The sequence below is a fragment of the Acinonyx jubatus genome, chromosome E2, assembly GCF_027475565.1.
Source record: "Acinonyx jubatus isolate Ajub_Pintada_27869175 chromosome E2, VMU_Ajub_asm_v1.0, whole genome shotgun sequence".
Classification (NCBI taxonomy): domain Eukaryota; kingdom Metazoa; phylum Chordata; class Mammalia; order Carnivora; family Felidae; genus Acinonyx; species Acinonyx jubatus.
Window position 1 is genome coordinate 11,156,980 of NC_069396.1, and position 27,364 is coordinate 11,184,343.

At 37.9% G+C, this 27,364-nt stretch overlaps 1 protein-coding gene across 3 annotated transcripts in view; it reads right to left on the minus strand.

Annotated features, from left to right (window-relative positions):
* Nucleotides 1–27,364, minus strand: part of CNTNAP4 (contactin associated protein family member 4) — a 252,750-nt gene that overhangs the window by 22,950 nt on the left and 202,436 nt on the right. For all 3 annotated transcript variants that reach the window (XR_008293835.1, XM_053211174.1, XM_053211175.1), the window contains 2 exons: nucleotides 15,962–16,132; nucleotides 15,043–15,261 (listed from right to left, as the gene is read on the minus strand). Coding sequence is in view for 2 of the 3 variants with exons in the window: in XM_053211174.1 (XP_053067149.1) it covers nucleotides 15,043–15,261; nucleotides 15,962–16,132 (390 nt within the window). In the remaining variant the exon portion in view is untranslated. The remainder of the gene's footprint in view (nucleotides 1–15,042; nucleotides 15,262–15,961; nucleotides 16,133–27,364) is intronic.

The window sequence follows — 27,364 nt, forward strand, 5'->3', positions numbered from 1 at the left end:
TTTAATTTACTGAGCATTATGAAAGACACCTTGAGTTCTTCTAACTTGACTGTGCACCGATGGGGTCTTTTGGTTATTCTTCCATCAAAAACATGGTAACTGAGATGATCTGCTTTTGTCTGGCATATGTCCCAGTGAATTTTTTTCTAAATACTGGTCCAGGGTGGGTCATTTTAAGCTTGGAAAGATTCTCAACAAACTGGGAAAGGGGTCAATGGAGAGACGGTGGTGTAGCATTTATTGGATAATACATGACCATATATGCACTTATCAAGTCACCCTGAAGAGGTTTACGATGTCTGAGTGGAATCAGACCCTGACATTCTACGCCAGAGGCTCTCCAACTTTAAGGAATGTAAATGTCACATGGAAGTCTTCTTAAAAATACAGGCTCCCTCTAAGAAATGCTGATTCTGTGGGCTGGAAATAGGGCTGTGAATCGAAACAATCAACAAGCCTCCCAGGTGCATCATATTCAGGTGGTCACCTGACCACCACATTTTCTGGGCACTATCCTAGTAAGAATGCAAGCTCTAGGAGGATCTTCACCCACCTGTGTGCCCAGGAACCCCCAAAATTAATGCTCCGAACTCAAAGTGGGAAAACAGTACTCTAATCTAAATAGTCTGGATGATTCTACCCAGAGGCATTATTAGATGGTCACGGGTCCTCTACAAAGGAGCTTTGTCAGTGAATGGATGAGGCTGTCTCACCACCAGAATGTTAGACCCACTCCGTACATACTGTCTCTTTCTAGAACATGTTTCCTCCCTCCTCTACCACCACACTTAGCTAGCTCCTGATCTAGCCTTCATTACTTAACATCTCCTCATCTTCAGAAATTAAAGTTGTTGTTGTTGTTTTTAACTTTCAGAACCAAAAGTTGGAAAGACCCTAAATGAATTGGCCTTTTGTCACCATGTACCAGGTGTTACATTTCACCACTTTACTTTTGTATATCATCAGAGTCCCACCATTGGATACACTTTGGGGAAGGCTGCTTCAATCACACCGCACCCCAGCACACAGGACGGTGCCTGACGCAAAACAGCTGTGCAATAATTATTTATAATCATACCTAATTGATCAGCAATTGAAAATAATAACTGATTCTTAATAATTAGATATTAATAATCAGTCAATGCAATGGCTCGTTAAACTGGATTAGGCCATAGGAGTGGGGGTTGGGTGCTTCAAAGGCTGGAGAGAGGAACATCACTGGCCCCATGAGGTGGCTTGGGTCCCCAAAACTGAGAATGGGGATAAAACCCAAGGAATATTTCTGAATACATTAATTCTGTATTTTTGGATAATGAAATACCATGAAGGGGAAACTGAAAGGAGTCCTAAGAATTTGGGGCTCATGACACTGATGGTATTTAGAATTCAGATTCATAGACATAAGGGTCTCCATGCAAACAACTGTACTTAAATTGGTGTATCGAAGTTGTTTCACTTAACATTGTTTGTGCCTCTTCTATGAAGCAAATACAAGTCTTCAGGGTGTGGGTCATACTTGCTATTTATAAATCAAAATGCAGTGTGGTACGCAGCCAGACATATTCCGATTCCAGTTTCCGTGGGCATGGCAGGGGAAAGGAGTTCACCTCGTCCCAGAGTCTCAGAACGACGGCCAGTCTTCTTGTTCCCTTCCTCCTACATCTACTGTCTCCTTCCATTCTTGAAGCCTCTCTCCTCCCCTTAATCTTAGGGCTCCTCTTCTTTTCCTTCCACATTAAAGCTGCCGTTCACCTGTGCTTCAGACCTCCCTATTCTCACACTAACTCATCTCAACAGAACGTCGAGAGCTCAGAGTCAAGTCTTGGACCAAATGCTCTTGGCATCTTTGCTGGAGTTTTCTTTCCTGGGTAAGGAAGCCTTCAGCCTTACTTTTATCTTTGGCCCAGGAACTCTTTGGAGGAGGGTCAGGTGCTGGGAAGTCTGGATTACAGGTGGATTCCTCGTATATTTAATTTACTTTACGTTAGAGTACTTTAAATCATGAGATATATATACATATATATATGGTATACAGTCACATTAAATCATGGTCTGTTAAGCATTTGTCACTCTGTAACATCATTTCCCTGATTTAGGAGTTGATCTCCTTCTGCCAGTGACATCATAAAAACTAAATAACTTGGGAGGCCAACAACTGAATACAATTCCTTTTCATCTGCCCCAGCTTATTTATTCTTATCCATTTTGTTTTGTTCCAGATGATGAGGACCAAGGGGCATAGTGAATTCCAGGGACAAACCCAGGGGCATAGCTGAGGAAATATTAAAACACACACATTCACTTAGAGGCAGAAAAGGGCAAGAATCTACCGTTGGCCTTTTATTGTAAGGGGGTCCCTTTCTTTTAACACCAAACTATGGTCAAAAAAGATCATTTTCGTTGTCTTCTACTTCTTAGATCATTTTTGGTTTGGATGGCATTTCGGTTCTACAAGCTCTATTTAGTAGCTCTGTGCTGGGCATCGAGTCTGGCCTTGGAGGTTCAGAATTATATGCAACTGACCTTGCCCTCAAAGAGCACGTGATCTAGTAACAGATTCAGACAGGGAAGCACATGATTACCACGTGTGGTTAATGATAGAAGTAGGTACCTGGTGGACAAGAAGGTCAGAGGATGGTCCCGGGACATTAACAGGAAACAGCCCCCTTCAAATACATATATGAGATACATATATTTATAATAGTGAGAAGAAAATCAACACCCAGCCCTGTAAACAGGACATCTGAATTGTGAACTTGCAAAGAGTTCACGTTTACCTAACCAAATAGCTTGAAACTACATTTTTAAATTATCAAAAAAAAAAATGTCTAATTAAACATAAACATATGTGTCTTACAAGTGTGGAGGATTTTTACTTTACCATTAGGTTTCAAGTTAATAACTTCTTATTTTAAGATGAACTATTCTGGAGAACATGGCCAATGTAAATAGTATTGGTCTTGAAAGCTTAATTAAAGATTCCAACAACTGTCCAGGGTTAGAGTAGGTCCAATTAAAATGAGCTGCAGTTTGATTAATTGATTCTGGATGTTTCCACTGAGCTATTATGTTTGGAACTGTCTTCCAATTAATTTCCTATCAATTTACCTGCCATGCTATATCAGATATAATGAATTCTGGAACTTCACAAACACTAGGCATCTTGTGAAACTAATGCCTAACCTTCCTATGTGAAGGAATAAAAACCTGAATCTGTTCACTTACATAACAATACTGGGATCTGCACCTAATAGGTGTGCCAGGTGATGAACAGAGATGGAGTCCAACCCTTTTATCATGTTCATTACTCTCAGGAAGTGAGTCTAAGTGACAGATGCTATTGTCAAGAAATACGAGCCGGCTCTTTCCTATGCCAATTTTTTTTTTTTTTTTTTTTTGAGCAGGAAGACCTTTAATTTTTTAATGGCAAATTATTTATGTGCTGTGCTTGAATACTATTGAGGATTAATTGGGAACAACGGCATATTTGCCCAGGGGCCTTAGAAAAAAAGAAATGAAGAACCTCTTCAAAATTTAAAGTTATAGAAACTTGTCTGGCAGAGTACAGGGGCCCTCCCTGACCATGGCACTGTGACAGAAAAAGGACGCTAAGGCTCTAACCACTGATCAGTTTGGAACAGGAAGGTTGTTGCACATGCATGCAGGGCCCAGGACCAAGTGAGGGGATTAAAGGAAAAACACGGTCTTCTACAGATTATGTATTGGATCTTTAGTCCTGGTCTATTCAGCCATCCTGGGGGAAGGCTTAGCATCGTAGAAATGATGCATTAACGTACAGACCCGTGACACTGGACCCCAGCAATAACTTTGCCATGGAATGTTCCTCATTGAGGAAAACCCTAGGAGAACTGGGAGGAGGAGGAAGAACTAGCTCTTCCTTAGGTTCAAAGAACTATTATGGTTGAAATAGGAAGCTGTGAAGCAACAGTATCATAGTACAGAAAATGCAGGCGCTATTCTCTAAACCAAAGTCAATGGTGAGGACATGCTCTCGTGGTAGTGACAGCAGAAAAATGTGGGTCTATTTAGATTTCTTATATGCCAATGCCACAGCACCTCTCTGGTCTGACCCATTTTAAAGAAATGAACTGTTAGTGGTATTAGTCATATTCTCTGCTCTGAAGAGATCCCATCTGAATTCAGATTTCAGTCAACAGTCACCAAGATCTGTTTGCTAAACAGGCAAAAGTAAACTGAGTGCCTCTTAAGCTGATCATGAAAAAGACATCTCAAGGAAGAGAGAACACAATTGAAGTAAGTGATATGATTACATTAAAGAGAAATGTGACTTTCATTGCATTGCACTTTGGTAATGTGGGAACATACTTACTACAAAAGAAAACCAGACTGAAAGAAAAATTACTCAAACATAAAACTATTGCCATTCTCTTCCCATAACTATTTTAGCCTATCAAAAGTAAACTAAAAGTAAAAAGAAAAAATCTAGAATATATTATGATTAATGACTCTGTTCATCAAAACACACCATTAAGTATATGAAAATACAAGGGTGCCTGGGTGGCTCAGTCAGTTAAGTGTTCAACTTCAGCTCAGGTCATGATCTCACAGTTCATGGGCTCTGTGCTGCCAGCTCAGAGCCTGGAGCCTGATTTTGGATTCTGTGTCTCTCTCTCTGCCCCTCCCCTGCTCATGCTCTCTTTCTCAAAAAATAAATGAACATTAAAAGATTTTTTTAAAAAACTAAAAAACAGTATATGAAAATACAATCCACAGAAAGAGAGAAGAAATCTGTAATAATGTTACCTGCAATAAATCCAAAATTCTTATAAACCTTTAAAAAAAAAAAAAGAAGACAACCCTGTAGAAAATGGGCAACAGATTGGAACAGCCACGTCACAAAGGAGGATATCCAAATGGTCAATAGCTATCTGGCAGTGTCTTTTAAGGCTTAACATATGCACATCTTATGACCCAGTAATTCCACTGTTAGGTAGAGACCCAACAGAAATACAAGCATATGTTCACCAAAAGACCAGTACAAGGATATGTTTGTGATATCCAACTTTGCAAGGGCACAAATGCCCATCCACAGTAAATAAATCTACCTTTGCACCGGTAATGTCAGTTTCCCAAAATATCCCTGAGCAATACTAATGTGCAACCTATGGTGATAACCAAACTTCAGACCTTCGACAGGCTCAGAGTTCAACATTAACCCTCACGTGTGGCATTTAGAAACTGTTTGCTCTAGAAGCCCAATAAATATTTGTGGATTTGATGCAATTCAAATGCAATGCAAATGACTTATGCATCCATGTCAGGAGTTCTTACTTCTCCTTCAGGTCCTAGTCACAAAGTATTGAGATGGAGTTTGCCCCATTTAAAAAAACCTGTCAGTAAAAGAATTTAGACTGCAAACAAAAATTGCAGAGCTAGTTGAATGAAAATCAATTCAAGGCTAATTTAAGAAGCTTCTAAGAAAAATGCTGAGTTTACAAACCAAAATAGAAAATGACCACTGTCACATTTCAGCTTAAAAAAATGATTGATTCTTTTCTCTCCACATTTCCGTGGTTGGGGAATGTTTGCGGGTGAATGATAACAGCAATGACTCTCGACATTGAGACTTCATTGTAACAAGGTCAAGGACATATGTTTAATACACCAATTAACATCATGCCAATAAACTTATTTTTTAAGGTAATAAATAGAATGTCTGAATAGGACTTTTTAACTCAGACACATCATAAATCACATACACACACAAAGGACAAAGTGAAAGAATGTGAAAAGGTCAGTAAAGACTCAGTGCCATAAATAAGAACAAGAATGGAGAAAGAACTAGAAGGCTCGAACTAAAGGGTGAATTGCCATTTTTATTATGAGAAGCCATCTGACAGTTGGGATATTTGGGGAAGGAGAGGAGATTGTCACTGCATTGGTGTTCACTGTTTCTAATCACATTACATTCATGTTAAATGTTTCCACTGTCTCATACAAGGCTTTGTGTTCATTATTTTATTACTCCTTCACTTTGCACGGAATCCTATAGTTTGGTTTAGATGAAGATACTTGTTCTAACGTTTGGAACTGCAGGTATTGTTAAAAACCTTCTCTTCTATCATTCTTTGGTGTAGACTAACAGTTCCATCTCTGAAATGACCATTTCCTTTATTTCCATTTCAATGTCATAGATCATTGTTGCCCAGCTGAATCACGTTTTTATCTTGCTTTCTACTTATTTTCACTGATTTTGTTCAGAAGGTGAAGCATTAGTCTGGGCTCAGAGTTACACTCTGAGATGTGGACACACTTCATGATTGGTCTTTAGAGGAGAGAGTGAAGCCAGCAATGGAAAGAGTGCCAAATCCTACCCACTAGACCATCAGGGAGGTTTGAAGCCAGTAATGGAGAAAACACCTTAGATGTTTTCCATGACATCCCATCCTACTAGTCATTTCTGAGACACCACCCAAAAAAGAAAAAAAAGTAACGTCCACATTGTGGACATATCAACATTGACCAGGCTGTGGTAGCACAGTGAGATGGAGAATATAACTGGAATCAAAATTAACATATATCCACATATCCACATTTTACTTGTAGGTAAAAGTGTTAAAGATATATCTCAAACAAATATATTTCTACATTATCAAATTTTCTAATGTTTCATATTTGTTGTATTATAAAATGACTTTATTTGGTATTTGAAATATTCCACAATAGTGTTAATGTTTTCTGCCAAATTTGTTTACAAGCAAGAAGGTACATTTCTGGCAAAAGCGACTAACTGCTGGGATACTAACATAATCTATCTTAGAGTGACTAACATTAGCTTAGTCTTACAGTTGAGAGGGCTCAGTCGGCTGAGCGTCTGACTTTGGCTCAAGTCATGATCTTGCCGTCCATGAGTTCAACCCCACATCAGCCTCACTGCTGTCAGTGCAGAGCCTGGTTTGGATCCTCTGTCTCCCTCTCTCTCTGCTCCTCCCCCACTTGCACTCTCTCAAAAATAAATAAAACATTCAAAACAGTTTTTTAAAAAAGACGTGTTTCTATGTAACTGAAATCACCATCATCACTGTCTGGATTTAAACATTTTTTTAGGAGAAAAAAGTTATACTGAACTATAGACTTACTCTTTATAGTTACATTTATCTCATTAATATATACTGATACCCCAAAACAAATGACAGTCATTATGCACACTTAAGACTACTGATTAGCCATAATTAATTTTAAGAATGATGGGTGAACTACAAATTAAACTCTTGAACTTGTAAGTAAGGGGAATGAAATTACCTTTTAAACTGTGAACCAGAAGATCAATTCTGTTGCATTAGAAGAGAGACTCCTACTCACCCACAGAGTCATGACTCTGGGAACACACTTAGCTCTAGAATATTGGAAGGTATTCATATGTGGGGAAACAGTGTCCAAGAGAAGGTGCCTTCTACATCTGACATGTACTGGCACAGAACATATGAACAAAGAAGCCCGATTTCCTGGGAGAGTGTGATTATGGGGCGGGTGGGATCTCACTGAAGAAAAGGAAGGAGGGGAGATATTTTCTCCAGGGTGTGAAGAAGGACCACCAGTCTTTTGCTGCCTTGAAAGAGTATGGTTTATAGAGTTTGTAGTATATAATCTAGACTGAAGGGTCAGGGAACGGCGTGAATCATCCTACAGGTTAGGATAAAGGAAGAAAACAAGAAAAGCTAACTTCAGTTGAAATTGATAAGTGCGAAATGATGTGAGAATCCCAGAGACCTAAGAGAAGTGTCTTGTCCCCGAGAAGATTAGCAGGAGTAAGTAGTCACACACTAGCAGCAACTACAAATCCACCACAAGTTGTGTGTATATACACTTAAAGTACGGCCCAACGCTGCTTTTCACCGTGTCCGCTTCAGCCCACACCAACGTCATCTCTCACAGGGATCACTGCCCTAGCCTGCTTCTACCCTGTTCCCTCCATCCACATTCTTCACAGTGGTCAGGAAGATGTGGAAAGGTACATTAGATCATGCGCTCCTCTGCGCCTCAGAATAAGACCCAGATTCCTCACCACAGTCTCAAGACCCAGTCAAAGTGACCATGATTTGCAACAGGCTTTCCCTCAGACCAACTCTACCGTCCTGCTACCATGGCTTCCTCCTTGCTCCCTGACTCCTTCACTTCGCTTTGAGCCATGGTTCCTCTGCTGGGAATTCTCTCCCTCCAGACGTTCACGTTCCCTCTTCTGCTTCCTCTGGCCTCTGTTCAAATGTAAGGTCCGCAGAGAGCACTCTCCTGACCACCCTGCTGAAAGTAGAAGCCCCTTAACCTAATTTATTGCTTGACTTTTTATAGAATTGATCATTATCTGAAATTGTGTCTGTATATACATATATACACACACACATAGATATATGTGTGCATACATGCATGTGTGTATATGTGTATTAACAACATATTATAAATAACAACTATATTATCTTACTATTTACTCTTTTATTGGCTGCCTCTTGTCTCTTCCACTGAAATATACTGTAAGGAATGCAGAGAGCTACTTTTTGGTCTCAGTAAACGCTACACTAAGTTAGCTCTAATTTTTATTGATTTTTTACTAGCTTTTCACCCACTTTGCACTAATTCATTGTAACTTAAAAAATTTTTTTTTAACATTTATTTATTTTTGAGAGACAGAGAGAGACCGAGCACAAGCAGGGGAGGGGCAGAGAGAGAGGGAGACACAGAATCCAAAGCAGGCTCCAGGCTCTGAGCTGTCAGCACAGAGCCTGATGCGGGGCTCGAACCCGTGAACCATGAGACCGTGACCTGAGCTGAAGTCAGACGCTCAACTGACTGAGCCATCAGGCACCCCACATTGTAACTTTTTAAATTATGATTTAACTCCCATTGAAGTATGTTAATCTAGAAATTTAAAAAATATCTTGATGTGTTTATTAGTAATATTATAAATTGATAAGTTAATATTCCATCTTGTAAGTGTCATTTTTTAATGACTAGGTTGGGGCCTGTTCCTAAGAGCGTGGTCTACTCATGTGGTAGAAATAGAGATAAAAGAAAACCCTGATGTGCTCTTTGACAGCCAGTGACCTGCCTCTCCCGAAGCCTTTTTTAAAACATGGGTCCTTAAATGCTCCCCAATCAAGAGACACAGGGCATCAGAACGGATAAAAAACCAAGACCCATAAGTATGCTGGTTGAAAGAGACCCATTTTAGACCCAAAGACACCTCCAGTTTTAAAGTGAGGAGGTGGAGAACCATTTGTCATGCTAAGGGACATCAAAAGTAAGCTGGCATAGCCATACTGGGGCCAAAATCAGACAAACTAGATTTTTAACCAAAGACTGTAAAAAGAGATGAAGAAGGGCACTATCGCCTAATAAAATAAAGAGGTCTATCCAACAAGGTCTAACAATAGTAACTATTTTTGCATTCAACTTGGGAGAAGCCAAATATATAAATCAACAAACAACACACTTACTGAAATTCATTGGTAACAATACTGTAATAGTAGAAGACTTCAACAGTCTACTTACAGCAACGGACAGATAATCTAAAGCACAAAATCAACTGGGAAACAATGGCTTTGAATGACACACCAGACCAGATGGACTTAACAGATATATTCAGAGGATTTCATCCCAGAACAGCAGAAGACACATTTAGAATGCACGTGGAACATTTTCCAGAAGAGATCACATACTGGGTCACAAATCAGGCTTCAACCAGTACAAAAAGACTGAGATCATTCTTTGCATATTTTCAGACCACACTGAAACTTGAAGTCAACCACAAGAAAAAATCTGGAAAGACTACAAATAAATGGAGGATAAAGAACATCCTGTTAATGAATGAATGGGTTAACCAGGAAATTAGAGAAGAAATTGAAAAAATACATGGAAGCAAATGAAAATGAAAACACAATAGTCCAAAACCTTTGGGATACAGGAAAGGTGGTCTTACGAGGGAAGTACATAGCGAGAAGTCGGGAAGAAGAGGGAAGTAGATAGCTTCCTCAATCAGGAAGCAAGAAAAGTCTCAAATATACAAACTAACCTTACACCTAAAGGAGCTGGAAAAAGAACAGCAAATAAAACCCAAAGCCAGCAGAAGAAGAGAAATAATAAAGATTACACCAGAAATAAAGGATATACAAATTAAAAAAAAAAAAACAATAAAACTCGGAGATGGTTCTTTGAAAGAATTAACAAAATTGATAAACCCCCTAGCCAGACTTATCAAAAAGAAAAGAGAAAGGACCCAAATAAATAAAATCATGAATGAAAGAGGAGAGATCACAACCAACACCACAGAAATACAATTATAAGAGAATATCATGAGCAATTATATGCCAACAAACTGGGCAATCTGGAAGAAATGGATAAATTCCTAGAAACATATAAACTACCAAATCTGAAACAGGAAGAAATAGAAAATTTGAACAGGCCCATAACCAGCAAATAAATAGGATCAGTAATCAAAAATCTTCCAACTCTCAAAGGTCCAGGGCCAGATGGCTTCCCAGAGGAATTCTAGCAAACATTTAAGAAGAGTTAAAACCTATTCTTCTGAACTGTTCCAAAAAGAGAAATGGAAGGAAAACCTCCAAACTCATTCTATGAGGTCAGCATTGCCTTGATTCCAAAACCAGACAAAGATCCCACTAAAAAGGAGAACTAGAGACCAACATCCCTGATGAACATGGATGCAAAAATTCTCAACAAGATACTAGCAAATCGAATCCGACAGTACATTAAGAGAATTATTCACCACATTCAAGTGGGAGTCATTCTTGGCCTGCAGGAGTGGTTCCATATTCAAATCAATCAATGTGATACAGCACATTAATAAAAGAACAGAAAAGAGCCATATGATCTTCTCAATAGATGCAGAAAAGGCATTTGACAAAATACAGCATCCTTTCTTGATAAAAACCCTCAACGAAGTAGGGACAGAAGGAAATCTCAACATCATAAAGGCCATATATGAAACACCCACAGCTAATATCATACTTAATCGGGAAAAACTGAGAGCATTTCCCCTAAAGTCAGGAATACAACACGGATGTCCACTCTCACCACTTTTATTCCACATAGCGCTGGAAGTCCTAGCCTCAGCAATCAGACAACAAAAAGAAATAAAAGGCATCCAAATTGGTAAGGATAAAGTCAAACTTTCACTCTTCACAGATTTCACTCTACATGGAAAACCTGAAAGACTCCACCAAAAAACTGTTAGAGCTGACACACGAATTGAGCAAAGTTGCAGGGTATGAAATCAATGTACATATATTGGTTGCATTTTGATACACCAACAGTGAAGCGGCAGAAAGAGAAATCAAGGAATCTATCCCATTTACAATTGCACCAAAAACCATAAGATACCTGTGAATAAACCCAACCAAAGAGGCCAAAGATTTGTACTCTGAAAACCAAAGAACATTTATGAAAAAACTGAAGAAGAAACAAAGAAATGGAAAAACATTCCATGCCTTTGATTCGAAGAGTAGATATTGTTAAAATGTCTACACCACACAAAGCAATCTATACACTCAACGCAATCCCTATCAAAATAACACCAGCATTTTTCACAGACCTAGAACAAATATCCTAAAATTTGTATTTGAACCATAAAAGACCCCAAATAGCCAAAGTAATGTTCAAAAAGAAAAGCAAAGTAGGAGGTATCACAATGCCAGACTTCAAGCTGTATTACAAAGCTGTGATCATCAAAACAGTAAAGTACCGGCACAAAAAGAGACACATAGATCAGTGGAACAGAATGGAGAACCCAGAATTGGACCCATAACTTTATGCTCAACTCATCTTTGACAAAGCAGGAAAGTATATCCGATGGAAAAAAAGACAACTACTTCAACAAATGGTGTTGGGAAAATGGACGGCAGCATACATAAGAATGAACCTGGACCGCTTTCTTACACCATACACAAAAACAAATTCAAAATGGATGAAAGACCTACATGTAAGATAGGAAACCAACAAAATCCTGAAGGAGAACACAAGCATTAACCTCTTTGACTCTGGCTGGAGCAACTGCTTACTAGACACATCTCCAGAGGCAAAGGAAACAAAATAAACTACCGGGACCTCATCAAGATAAAAAACTTCTGCACAGTGAAGAAAACAATCAACAAAACTAAAATACAACCTAGGCAATGGGAGAAGGTATTTGCAAATGACATAATGGGTAACATGGCTAGTATCCAAAATCTATAAAGAACTTATGAAACTCAACACCCAAAAAATAAATAATCCAGTGGAAAAATGGGAAGAAGGTATGAACAGGCATTTCTCCAAAGAAGACATCCAGACGGCTAACAGACACATGAAAGAAAAAATGCTCAATATCACTCATCATTGGGGAAATACAATCAAAACCACAATGAGATATCACCTCACACCTGTCAGAATGGCTAAAATGAACAACTCAGGAAACAACTGATGTTGATGAAGACGTGGAAAAAGGGAAATCCTCTTACACTATTGGTGGGACTGGTGTAGCCACTCCGGAAAACAGTGTGGTTTCTCAAAAAGTTGAAAATAGAACTACCCTCAGACCCAGCAATTGCACTACTAGGTATTTTACCCAAAGGATACAAAAATACCAATTCAAAGGGGCACACGCACCCCAACGTTCACAGCAGCACTATCAGCAATAGCCAAATTACGGAAAGAGCCCAAATGTCCATTGACTGGTGAAAGGATAAAGAAGATGTGGTGTATATGTATATATACAATGGAATAATACTCAGCCACCAAAAAGAATGAAATCTTACCATTTGCAAAAACGTGGATGGAGCTAAAGTGTATTATGCTAAGCGAAATAAGTCAGGCAGAGAAAAGACAAATACCATATGATTTCACTCATATGTGGAATTAAGAAACAAAACAGATGAACAAAGGGGAAGGGAAGAAAAAATAAGACCAAACAGTGAGGGAGTTAAGAGACTTAACTATAGAGAGCAAACTGAGGGCTGATGGAAGAAAGTGGGTGGGAGACGGGCTACATGGGTGATGGGCATTAAGAAGGGCACTTGTTGTGTTGAACACTGGGTGTTGTATGTAAGTGACGGATGACTGAATTCTACTCCTGAAACCAATATTACACTATATGTTAACAGTTAACATGAATTTAAGTAAAATCTTGGAAGAAAGTAAAATAAAATAAAATAAAGTAAAATAAAGTAAAATAAAATAAAATAAAATAAAATAAAATAAAATAAAATAAAACGAGTTCTTCTTTCAATATCATCACATTAACCATGTCAATCTTCTCAGTTACCCGTGAGTAAAAAGAAGGGACTCGTATAAACAGATTTTTATTAAGAGTAGATACATTTTTCAGAGATCTTTCGGCCTTTTTAATTTTCTATGACTTGACTTAAACACAGCGAGGATTTTAGTTTATAAAACTTTCACATAGGGCAGCCTTTGGATTTGAACACATATGGGGATGTCAAAAGCCTAACCAATTGCCTCCATAAAGATGAAATCTCTTAGGTATATTTATTAAAATTATAACACATGATTGATGGCAGAAGGCTCAAGTCTGTTCCAACACAGTCTTCTGATATAATAATAGTGCTTCCAGCCACTACAGCTACCTGAAATCAAATTAAGGCCCGGATTCCTATCAGACACAATACATAGTGACTTCATTTCTATGAAGTTAAAATTCGCACAAAGGATAAAAGGTCACGTTCAGGCGAACTGCCACCTCACTGGCAAATTCGACCTCACTGTAGAATTCGAGGACTGTTTCAGCCTTCTCAATTTCCAAGAATAGTAAGGCTATTTCCAAGATACTGACAGATTTTAAATTGCCATACCTTTGGTTGCAGCGATCTCTCAGGTTTTGTAATTCAGGAAATATCTGTGTCAATTTCCTGAGTTTCCAGCATGTTACTAAAAGTTAGGTCTTTCAAGTATTCCTCATTATTTCCATACCCTTAAATCAGTCGAGTGGCCATAAGATCATGATTAGATTGTCTATTACAGTGCCCTATTCATAGAATCTGTTCATTAAATATTTATTGAGTGAAAGAATAAATGATAGAAGTAAGGAGTATATAAATTCATTAGAAATCCCAAATATGTCTTAATCAAGTAAGTCACAAATAGGCTTATCTTTTGCAGTGAGAGTAATAAACACGATTATTAAGCAATGAACGATGTAATGGGTAGGTTGAATTTTATTCTAAAACACAACTGTTAAAAATGCTTGAAAAAAAGTTTCTCATCATTTATAACCTATCCTGCTTTTATAGCATTGCCGTGCCCTTTTTTGCATTAAAATATCTGGAAAGTGATCAAGTAAGAAATAATTCCTTGCACTCATGGTCGATGAGTTCTGTAAAGTAATTAGCAAGATTAAAAATAAACACTTCCAGAAGGATTCCACCATCAAGTGTATAGATACCAAGGGAATGTATTCAGGCAATAAAGAAACAGTTGGATATAAGTATGAGGTAGGTGATCAGAAGGCATCCAAAAAATAGGCAAAATGAGAGACACCAGTAGAACTGACGGTTTATACACTTTGTTCCTGCTTTTCCTTTTTTCTTCTACTGGCCTGTTTTTTGACGAGGGTCCCTGGTTGGCATCAGCTGGAATTACAGGGAGAGTTCCTTAAATCCTCTGGGAACAGAGATAAACACCTCCAACAAAACACTAAAAGCACTAATGTAAAAACAAACAAACAAAGCAAACAGATTACATAATCTGTAATAGTAAGAATCCAGATTTAGGCATTAATCAAATACAAATTTAAATCTCACTTACTAGGTAGATTCCTGAAGGCAAGGCATTTAGATCCCTGGTAGCTCAGTCACCTCATCTGTAAAATGGGGTTAACTCATTTCACAGGTTTGGGTACCAGGAAGGCATAAAACACCTGGCACAGCCTGGAACGTAGGTTCTCAGTAAACAGTGGTTTGTTGTGGCTGTTACCACCATTTTTATAGTTGGTATTATTTCATTTTGGCCCACAACTGCACTGACATCATAGAGTTAAATGACAACAGAACTTACCCACGAAGAGTTGACTGTTGAGCTGTAAAAGGACATGGCCGTCAGTGGGAGCAGGCTGCGTCTTCGGTAAGAGCTGATCCACTTGGATAGTTGCCTCTTTCATGTTCCTTTCAACCTTGACATGGTGCCACTGGTTGTCATTGAAATGAGTGGGTGACTGCACTGAGATTTCAAAAGGTCCATTCCCCACATCAAATGAAAAGGTCACTACTGCCGGTGCTGGAAATATGAGATACGAAGATTGTTCAAGTTAGTCCACACGGGGGAAAGTGGAGTCCTCTTCAGGAACAGCGCCATAGCATAGCAGTCAGGAAATATAAAGATAAGGGCTCAAATCTTATGGAAGGAACCAATGATGTCAGTAAAAGACAGAGGGGGAATAAGACAGTCAAACACATTTGGGAAAAAACTCCGATCTTAAAAAATTCATCCTCAGAGTTAATTTCTCATATTGAGAAAAGAGTAAAGCTATTTGGCCAGAATAAGAAAACTAAATAGGCTCTGGCCTTTTATGTAAAAATAATTTTTACAATGATTCAAAGTTTCTATAACGTTAAAAGCATGTAATATACGTTTGATATTAAGAGACTAATGGTGATCTAAGCGTATACCAAAATTATAAGGCTGGGGATCTAATTAACTTTGTAACTGACTGAGAATTTAGTTTTTAAAAAATTTTAATTATCTGAATTTAAAACCCTTCTTAAATTGGTTCTAGAGAATACCAATTATATTCCCAAATTATCGTGTTAAATATTAAATTATTTTCTTGCAAAAAGGCTAACAATATCAGATTTTTTTCAAAAGGACACAATGAAGAGATTCAGCTGATAAAGTAGAAACACAGTACTTTAACAATTAGTTAAAGGATTTACTACTAAATAGAATTCCACAGGCCTCTAAGGAAAAGGAGACTCACAGCGTAGCTCTATCCTTATAAAATCGGTAATCCCCAGGTTCTCTAAAAATACCCCAGATGAAGCTGTTGTCTTAAAAAAGAAAGACACATCTGCACTAAGTTCTCCATGGAAAGTAGGAAAATGAAGGTATGAAGCCTCAGTATTGAAGGAAGCTGAATTCCAAAATGATCCTGTTTGAAAAAAAAAAAAAAAGGAAAAAAATCAAAAAGAAAAATTCATGAAATGAATGGCATAATTACATTTTCAATTTTTAGTATTTCTGCTACTAAAAATATTGCTAATTTATACAAACCTGCTTTTCTTTTTTCTATTAACTATATACTTACTCTACAGGACATGGGCAGAAGAATGGAGATTTTACAAGGATTGTGATCCTGGATTCCTTCCAACATAGGAGAGGAATGATCACTACAGAAATGGTCTGAATGTTATATTTTATGTAAGAAAAATAGCCTCACCCCAAATACCACCCTCTGCCAAAGTGATGTGGTAAAAATCTGCCAAATATTCACTAATAGACTTAATTTTTTTATAACGTGAAAACTGAAACACCTACATTCCTTTGAATAACAAAACTCTAAAGAAGCTCAAAGCGTTTTTTGTTCTGACACTTCTAACACACACACTTCACAGAGTTACTCCTTCAACTAACTGTTTTCATTAATGGGCCTTGTGATTTTCTAAACTGAGACTGGCATTCAAAATATTCTCACCTAATTAAAGATCAAGACACTACTTATTTTCCTGATCTTCTCACAAAAATGCTCTTTCCATTCAAAATTATCTTTTACTTTGCTTGTAACAGTGAAGTGATCAACAGTAGGAAAGGGCTCTCGAAAAGTTTAAAAATGCTCAATATAAGGAGAAAATGTGCAAAAGGTTGGGGGTATAAATTAAGGGATGTGAAAACAATTATGTGGACTATTGATTGAATTATAATTTCTGTCCACATGCCACTTCTCATCTTCACTTTCCCATTCTTTTTTGGGGGGGTGGGGAGCAGTTACACCTACAACTTTCCTTTTGAGAAAATATTGTGGGACTTATACAGCAGACAGCATGGGAAATAAAGTATAAATGCAGTGACTGAAGTGGGAAGAGCGAAGTCCAAGTGTCTCTGTGTGGCTGATGAGAAGCACCACCGAGAAATGAACTATGTATTTGCTGCTGCCACCAGCAAGTTCTCGACACACGGAATATAAATATACACCTGCCTCCATACACACTCACAACATTGGTTAAAATTCTATCTAAATTACCTTCCTGGAAGACGTATTGATCCACTGAAGTCAGAAAACAGTAATTTCAAAACAATGGTTCATTATGTTAGCAGGGAACAGAGAGCTAGAGTTAAAAATCGCAGACTTGCCTCAGCTTCTCTCCGTTCCTTAGATTTTAATTTATTTTCTATAAATCCTGGACCAAATAAGCGGTGGCTGTATCCAGTTTACGTTTTCTGTTTTTCTTATGGACCTGATTCAAAAGTCAATTCTCAGCTCATCTGTGAACAATTTTAGAGCTGCATTTATTCCGCTGAGAATATACTTTGAGGGCTTTTTTTTTCCTACAGCCAAATGAAACTGTATATTATCTGAGTTGGCCAAGCCTAGTCTTATTTCCATTTTACAGCTATTTCTATGCTTAGACATTTTGATCTCTAGGAAAAACTGCAAGGAAATGCGAAATACCAAATCAGGGATAACAACACATTTGTGTTCTTAAAAGCTCTTACCTGACCTATTTTTAAAAGGAATTAAATGCCTTTCTGTTGAAATGTGATGTATATGAAAATTAAAGCTGTAACTTTAAGTTGTGGAACATTACCGAATCTTCTTCATTCGGTCAGATTAAAAAGAACACTCAGAATTCCTTAAAGGTCTACGTGAGATAATATTACTATAAGACATAATATTTCAGTTGTTTCATTTCTATATCACACATAACCCAATAAAGCATCCTGCAGAAGGTTTCAGGAACCTAGCTGAAACAAACAAACAAACAAAAAAACAATTTCTGAATTGCTGCTATCTTTACAATGAATGTTTTTATAGTAATGAAAACAATGTATTACCTTAGGTAGCTTAAACATTCTCACATACATCATCATGCCTATTTAGCCCAGTTAGCAAACCGTATTGTACAGATTCACAATAGGTTAAAAAAATAAAAAAGAAAAGAAAAAAAAGACACCATTTTATTGGATGAGGAAATTACTGCTAATTCAAAACAATGGTAAAGAAAGCAAAGGCCAATGTTTCCATGATCAAATCATGTTTATGGCATATGATATCTCAGCTCTTTCCAGACTGTGCTAAGAAGCACCCAGGAGAACGGTGGACTGCCTCCGAAAAAGGAGGGGAAAGAGCAGGAGGCCCAGCAAAGCAGAGCCCAGCAGGCGGGCGCCAGCAGGAAGCTGCAGGTCTTTTGAAGAGAGAGTTCCTGGCTAAGGTGGTTCAAAAATCCTTAAGCTGCATCCAGTGGCAGACTGGAATGCAATCACCTGCAATCGGGAGAGTAGGACCACTTTTATCATCCCAACAAAAACAATTCATGATGTGTTATTCTATGTAATTAACTAGTAATTTAAAAAATTTCAGTAATTAATAATTCGTATCTTTTCAATTAAATTCAGGAGAGGGTACTCAAAACTTGGAAATATTCCTTCAGGAATTCCACCTTTTATTCTTCCCAAATTAAAAAAAAAAATGCAATGGATACTGGGATCCAGACAGTTATTTACATAGAAGAGGAAGATGTACTAAGGATTGAATTCCATACACAAAGTAAAAAAGAGCTCATTTAGGAAACTTAGCTTAGTAGAATGTTAAGATTACAAGTAATTTAAGGGCGCCTGGGTGACTCAGTTGGTTAAGCATCCAACTTTTGGTTTCGGCTCAAGTCATAATCTCACAGTTTGGTGGGTTCGAGCCCTTGTCGGGCTCTCCACTGGCAGAGGGTAGCCCGTTTGGGATTCTGTCTCTCTCCCTCTCTGTGTGCCCCTCACCAACTCACGCTCTCTCTCTCTCTCTCTCTCAAAATAAATAAACTTAAAAAAATTTTTTTTAAATATTCTTTTTGATAAACTTTTATTTATATCATTAATAGATTATCCATTAAAAAGAACAGATTTAGGGGCGCCTGGGTGGCTCAGTGGGTTAAGCGTCCAACTCTTGATTTCAGCTGAGATCATGATTTCACAGTTCGTGGGAATGAGCCCTGCATCACGCTGACAGCATGCAGCCTGCTTGGGATGCTCTCTTTCCCTTTCTCTGCTCCTCCTCCATTCACACTGTCTCTCTCAAAATAAATAAATAAATTTTAAAAAAATTAACAGATTTATAGAGACAGAAAGTTAGATTAGTGGTTCTCTGGAACTGGGGAGAGGAGGCAATTAGAGAATAACAGGGGCTAAGGGGTGGGGAGTTCTTTCTGCATAATAAAAATGTTCTAAAATGGATTGCAGTAATGGTTACACAATGCTGTGACTATACTAAAAGTCACTGAATAGTTCACTTTATATGAATGAATTATATGGCATGTAAATTACACCTTAATAAAGCTGTTTTTAAAAAAGAACAACATTTGAAAAAGCCATTATTTTTTAAGGCACTGTGTTTTCACTTAGAAAAGCAAAAGGCATATGACACACTAACCCTATCTTTCTTTCTTGCCCCACTTTATTGAGGTATAATTGTCATGTAAAGAGCTGTACGTATTTAATGTACACAACTCGATAAGTTTGGTAACACTACCTTTCTTAAAAGTAAATAAACTGAAGTGAAATACAGAAATGCCAAGGCAAGGGATAATTTACTAGTCAAACGGATCTTTCTGGAGGTAAGAGTCATTTCAAAAGCTGGAAGTATAATTTCTTGCATTTGAGTTTTTATTTGGAGGTAATTGTAGCTTCTTGTGCGGTTGTAAGAGATAACACAGAAAGATTCTGTGCATCCATTAGCTAGATTTTCCCTAACGCTAACATCTTGCAAAACTGTAGTGTATCAAAACCGGGATATTCACACTGATAGCAGTCAAGATGCAGGACATCTGCAGCATGGCAAGTAGCCTCCAATGCTTCTCTTTTATAGACACACTCATTTCCCTCCTGCCCTCACTCTTCTGTAGCCCTCTTACAACCCCTATTCTCTATTGTCATCCGAAGAATGTTCCATAAATGGAAGGTAGGTAGCCTTTGAGACTGACATATTTTTCACTCAGATTTCTCTCTGAAGATACACCAAGTTGGTGTGCGAATCAATAGTTCATTCCCTTTTATTGCTGAACAGTATTCCATGTACGGATGTACCAAAATTTGTTTAACTATTCTCCTGTTGAAAGACATCTGGATTGTTTCTAGTTTTCAGCTATTACAATCAAAGCCGCTATGAATATCCATGTAAGAGTTTTGGTATGAACATAAATTCTCAGTTCTCTGGGATAAATGCTATCCCTGAGTCATAGGAGAGTTGCGTGCTTTACTTTTTATGAAACTGCCACAGTCCTTTCCAGAGTGGCTGTATTATTTACATCCCCGCCAGCAATGTGTGAGCGAGCTGGTTTTCCACATCCTAGTCAGAATTCTGTATCATTATTTTTATAGCCATTTTGAAGGGTGTGTAGTGACATCTCATCGTGGTTTTGATGTGCATTTGCCCAGGGGCTAATGATTTTGAGTATCTTTTCATGTGCTAATTGCCATCTGTAGCCCTTTGGTGAAATCTCTTTTACCCATTATATCCCTGGCTTGCTGAGGGCCACCTTCTCTCTTGGCCTTTCCTCTATGCACAGGTGGGAAGAGAGAACCCTCTGATGTCTCTTCCTCTTTGTATAAAAACACAAGACCAGGGGCGCCTGGGTGGCTCAGTCGGCTAAGCGTCCGACTTCGGCTCAGGTCATCATCTGGCGGTCCGTGAGTTCGAGCCCCGCGTCAGGCTCTGTGCTGACAGTTCAGAGCCTGGAGCCTGCTTCGGATTCCGTGTCTCCCTCTCTCTGACCCTCCCCTATTCATGCTCTGTCTCTCTCTGTCTCAAAAGTAAATAAACGTTAAGAAAAAAACAACAAAAAACCACAAGACCAATCAAATTAGGGCCCCAGCCTTATGACCTCATTTAACTTAAATTACCTCTTTTTTAAAAACGTTTATTTATTTTTGAGACAGAGAGAGACAGAGCATGAATAGGGGAGGGTCAGAGAGAGAGGGAGACACAGAATCCGAAGCAGGCTCCAGGCTCTGAGCTGTCAGCACAGAGCCCGACGCGGGGCTCAAACTCACGGACCCTGAGATCATGACCTGAGCTGAAGTCGGACGCTTAACCGATGGAGCCACCCAGGCACCCCTTAAATTACCTCTTTAAAGACCCTACCAGTTAACACAGTTACAATAGGGTTAGGGCTTCAACATATAAGCTTTGGGGGTGGGGAAACAATTCAGTCCATAACATCCCTATTTTAATTGCATTGTTTCTTTTTATTTCCACTGTTGATTTCCCAGGGTTCTTTATATATTCTAGATACTAGTCCTTTGTCAATTCTCAGCCCTCATCTTACTTAACCTTAATCTATCAACAACAATTAACGTAGTTGATTATTCTCCCCTCCTTGAAACATTTTCTTCACTTGGCTCCAGAACACCAACACTCTTGCCTTTCTCATTAGTGTTGTAATTCTGTTTCTTTCTTTCTTCCTCCTCCCCTCTTCAACCTACTAATGTTTGAATGCCTCCAATCCCTATTAATATTGGAATGCCCACTTATCCATCCACAATAACTCCTGCTGGCCCATCTCATGGCTTTAAATATGCCAATGGCTTACAAATACATATCTGAAGCCGGGAACTCTCAAACTAACAACCCCACATTCTATCTGAACACGTCAACTCAACTTTAATATGTTCAAAAACTGAGTTCTTTACATTCTTCTGCAACTCCTTGACCCAGCAGCAATATTTTCTATCTTGGGAAATGCCAGTTCTGTGCCTCTAATTGACTATTAGACCAAGCACCTTGGTGTCATTCTTGACGCTTTTGCAACCTACATCAATCCATCAGCAAACTGTATTGCTTCTCCTTTTGAATTAGTCCCATACTACAACTATTGTCATTGTGCCCATGGCCCAAACCACTATGACTCCTCAGCCGGGTTGGTGATATGGTCTTATAAATTGGCCTCCTTGCTTTCACTTCCCCTGTTAAATCTCATTAAAATGTAAGTTAGATCACATCAAGCCTCTACTCAAAATTGTCTAGTGTTTTCCAATTGCATTCAAGTTGAAAAAATTAAACCTTTCAAAACCCTCCATGATCTGACCACCAGATCTTTGAATGTCTTCTGCCATTCTCTTCGCTCACTCTGCTCCAGATGTTTTAATCATCTTGCTGTTCCATGAGCATATCAGCTACATTCCCATCTCTACGTGGCTACTCTGGCTTTTTCCTCTGTCTCAGAGTACTCTTTCACAGATATACACATGCCGTGCTCCCTTATTTCCTTCAGACTTTTATTCAAATGTCACCTTCTTAGTGGGCATTTTATGACCGTTCTATTTAAAATTTCCAATCCCACACCACCCTGCCTCAACTATGTTGTCTTCACAACACATCTTATTAGCATCTATCATACCATATATTTTACTTTGTTATTGTCTACCACCCTCCAAGAGAACTCAAGCCCCCAAAATGCAGATACTTTTATCTATTCTGTTCACTGCGTGCATGCTCGCTCTCTCTCTCTCTCTCTCTCTCTCTCTCTCTCTCTCTCTCTCAGGATGTGGAGAAGGCATGGTATAATGTATGGGCTCAGTAAATATTTGTTGAATGAAACGATAAGATTTCCTCTGTCAAAGTAGCAATAAGAAAGCTTACTGTACTTATCTCAGTAAATACACTCAAATTCTTTGGTAGACAAGTAGAAAGAGGGAGGGAAAGAGTGGAACAGAAGAGAGAGTGAAAGAAGAAGAGGAAAAGGAGGAAGGGGTAAAAAAAAAGGGAGAAGAAACACGAGGAAAATTAAATAAAGAGAACCTAAGGAAAGAAAATAAAAATATAAAAATTAAAAAGAATTTCCTATTGGTAGAGGATTATCAGACATAGTAGAGCTTGCAAAATAATATGATTATCTGTTAAAATAGAATTGATCCTCACTCTCCTTAATGGTTTATACGTAGTCTGCCAAATGGAACAAAACTCTGTCGAATGGAAGAGAAATTAACCAAATCACTAGTCAATATCTTTCTCAAGTCTATGAATGTAACTTCTGCAAAGTTATTTATTGCCTACATGCACCTTTGATTATTTAATGCATTTTGGGCAGCTGTGATTTCTCAGACAGCTGAACAAGTCAATGCAGACAAAATGAAAAAAACAATTTCAATGACAAGAATTTCTTAGAACAAGAAACTTAGAACAATCTTTTTCAACTATGCTTAAGTTTTGGTGGTTCCTTGATTGACATAAAATTTCAACAGAATGGATTAACTGAGAAGAAGTACATTGAGTCAAATAGTTAGAAACACTCAAATGCCAGAGTTAAAAAACTACCTTGTTCAGATTAATGAACTGAGAGCAGAAATTTAGATCATGTTTGCAACACCAAACAGTTTAAAAAATATACACTTTCTATAGTTTACCATATGACATTCAACTTGAGGGAGAATTAATGCCAAAGTGTAACACTGAGATGCATCCTTGTTAAGTTACTGACCTTGAGGACAGAATATTTAAGTATTTGGTCAGAAAAAGCCAATCCTCTAGAAGGTGAAAAAATAAGTTTGGCTTCAGAATACAGCAAGATTCAATACCAGAAGACAAAGAAGCACTCTCCACAAATTTCTGAGAGAAAGAAAACGTATCCAGCCTAATTTTTTGTGTGTTAAAGCAATAGGCAGACATTCTCATATTTGAAAGAAATCTGAGAATAAAGCATGCACAAACCCTTTTGAGGAACAATAAAAATAAAAGCCTACTTTGTAATGAAATATCAGCCAAAAGCTATCTGGAAAAGGTGTGGAAGGACAGGATGACTGCATGTCTCAGCGCAGACAAAAGTAGGATAATATGTACAAATGGTGAGTCACAAAGTGCGACCCACTAAAATGTTACATCAGTTTCTAAAAAGTTGAAGGGGTGACTGAGTGGCTCAGGTGGTTAAGTGTCTGACTCGTTATCTCAGCTCAGGTCATGATCTCATGGTTTCATGAGTTCGAGTCCCACATTGGGCTCTGCACTGACAGTGTGGAGCCTGACTGGGATTCTCTCTCTCTCTCCTCTCTCTCTGCCCCTGCCCCACTCACATTGTGTGTGTGTGTGTCTCTCTCTCTCAAAATAAATAAATAAACATTAGAAAAATTAAGAAAGATAAATAAATAAAAAGTTCAAATGTAGAGTTACCTTACACCCCAGAAGTTCTATTCCTAGAAATATACTCAAGATAAATTAAAACGTGTATCCAGAAAAAACCTCATACATGGATGTTCATGTATAGCATTATTTATAATAGCCAAAAAGTGGAACCAACCCACACATCTGTCAACCGATTAATGGGTAAACAAAATGTCATCTGTCCATACAATGGAACATTATCTGGTCATAAATATTAGTGAAGTGTTGATACACAGTACAACATGGATAAGCCTTGACAATATCATGCTAAGTGAAAACAGCCAGTCACGAAGACCACATACTCTTGTGTTTGCATCTCAATGTTGTTGACTAGGGTTGGAGTCAGCGCAGGAGGGAAACAGGGACTGTCTGATCAGTGGGTACAGGTTTCTTTTTGGGGTGATGAAAATGTTCCAAAATTGGTTGGGTTGTGGTGATGGCTGCATAACTCTATAATGTACCGAAATGATCAAATATACTAAAATATGATCAGACTGTACACTTTAAATGGGTGAATTGTAGGGCATGTGAATTATTTCTCACTAAAGCTGTTACCAAAAAAATAATATAAAGTTAAACTTGCAAAGTTTATTTTAGAGTTCTGAGGCAATAAATATTCCCAAGCACGTGCATACTCAAGAAATGCAACACTCAAGAGTCTTTCTGGAGGAAAACAGAAAACATCAGCTACCTGACAATGCAGTCCAAGAAGAAACAAATCAAAATAAAAAACCATTCAAGAATAGAGAGGCTCTGATGATAGATTAGCAGTTAGCATTAAGAAATAAACAACTATACAAATAACAGCAAAATTAGCAAAAAGGAGAGGTGGCGGAGAAAAAGAAGAGGAGAGGACAAATGAGTTACTTTTCCCATTTTTCACAATAGATCAATACTGTATAAAATTTAAAAATGAGTTTAACATAAAGCCTAGTGACTCTGTAATGTTTTAAATTTTCATAATCTTTTTTTAAGGTTTAGTGGGATCATTCAAGTTGAACATATATTTATGAGATATATAAATAATGTAAAGCAATTCCCTTGGCTTCAATTTGGTTTTCTTCTTTCTCTGTCGATTTCCATTAATAAAGTTTTGCAAACTTATTTCTCAATCTCTGTTTCTATTTTTCTGTCTAGAGTAGTGCTTCTCTCAACATGAGAAGGTTTTGCCCCCAGGGGACATCTGAAAATTTCTGGAGACATATTTGGTTGTCACAACTAGGGTAAAAGTGCTACTAGTGGATTGAGACCAGGGATACTGCTACGTGTTCAGCAATACACAGGACAGCCCCCAATCATAACAGCCCCAATGTTGGGATTGCCAAAGTTGGGAAACCCTGTTCTGGGAATATCTAGCAATGTCTGGAATAATATTCACTGATGTGACTCATTATTTCTGAGCTGTGTGACTCTTGGTTATTAGTATACTCTTTTCTTTGACATTTATACATTTCTGTATACCTTAAAATTTTATAATGCCTATATCAATTAAGTCACTAATATTTAATATTAACACTATAAATAAAGGTATGCATGTATATAAAATTATCACAAGAGGATATTATTACAGTCTTGAGAATTATCAGGATTCCTGGTCTCAAAAAGGGGAAATCTTTTGAAAGCATTAGAGAGAATGTTCCCTCACATTTGTGAAGCTGCTTGAGCGTTAATTACCAGTGAGTAATATAAGTCATCTCAAAAGAACAGAAAACAAACAAAATGGACAAAATAGTTTTTTCCCCAACAAGTAGAAAGTATTTCAGTTTTATAAAGGTGCTGGATTATTAGAAGAGTAAAAATCAAAATTATTAATATTAAGTAAAATCATCTATTCATTTGAAAGCACTTTCACTGCCCAAGTCCAAGTGTATTGATGAAAAATGGTTCAGATGGAACTAGATACTCCATGTACTATGTGATTTTTCAATTGGAATACATCTTTCAATAAAAGCTGAACTCTTTTCATTCACAGTATATATCTGCACATCATTTAATTGCAGATACATCAAAACCTTATTCCTGTCTCTTTCAAATAATTCAAAGTTATAGGTTTCTTGAGCCATATATGATGGATCTTTCTCATTCTTTCACAAACTGCTATTTATTGATTATCTTTCATGTAACAGGTAATGGACTAGGTGCCAGGAACACAATAATAAATGAGCAATGGATCTGCTCTTGAGAGGCTCAAAAATAATTAAAAGCCAGTATGAAAATATATCTCTGTAATTTGTTCAATATTCTTTGAAAGTATAAGGCCAAGTCCTCTAGAGACCTACTGAAGTCTTCACTGAGTGTGGAAAGTTTCAGTAAATGTTTCGCTTGGGGAGATTTTGCAGATGAAGGAAAGGAAATGAAAAGGCAGTGAAGCCAGATGCCATCAGAGGTCCATGAGTTTTCCCTCTGCCACAGGACCCGCAGAAGTAGGGAAAGGTCTCTGTAGATGTCCTCCTGACCTGTGTGTCAATACTGGATATCCACTCTTTCTCTTTAGCATTTGGGGAGAGTTCTGAAGACAGTGTAAGCACAGTGGGCATGCTCTCCAGTTAATTTTTATGCATGCCAAAGTTGAGGGATTACCAGTCAAGAAGACTTTGGATGAAACCTCAAAATGAGGATGCTCCCACTGCTTCTGGGAGAAAGGAAAGTATACGAGTAAGCCCTCTGACTAATTACAACTTATTAACCAGTAAACCCAGATGTTTTCCCATAATTCTTTCCTTTGACTCTTTTGCTTCTACAGTTAATAAAAGTTAGAAACATGTTCAGCAGGATTCTATGAGTGTCCTAGAGAACAACCGTGTTACTAAAACCTTGGCTGTTTTATGAATTTATTTCTGGTATTTTTTTTAATTGAAGTACAGTTGACATACAGTGTTACATTAGTTTCAGGAGTATGACAGAGATTCGACAACCGTATATGTTACGCTGTGTTCACCACAAGTGTAGCTATCATCTGTCGCCATGCAACACTCCTACAATACCATTGACTATATTCCCTATTCCGTCCCTTTTATTCCCCGGATT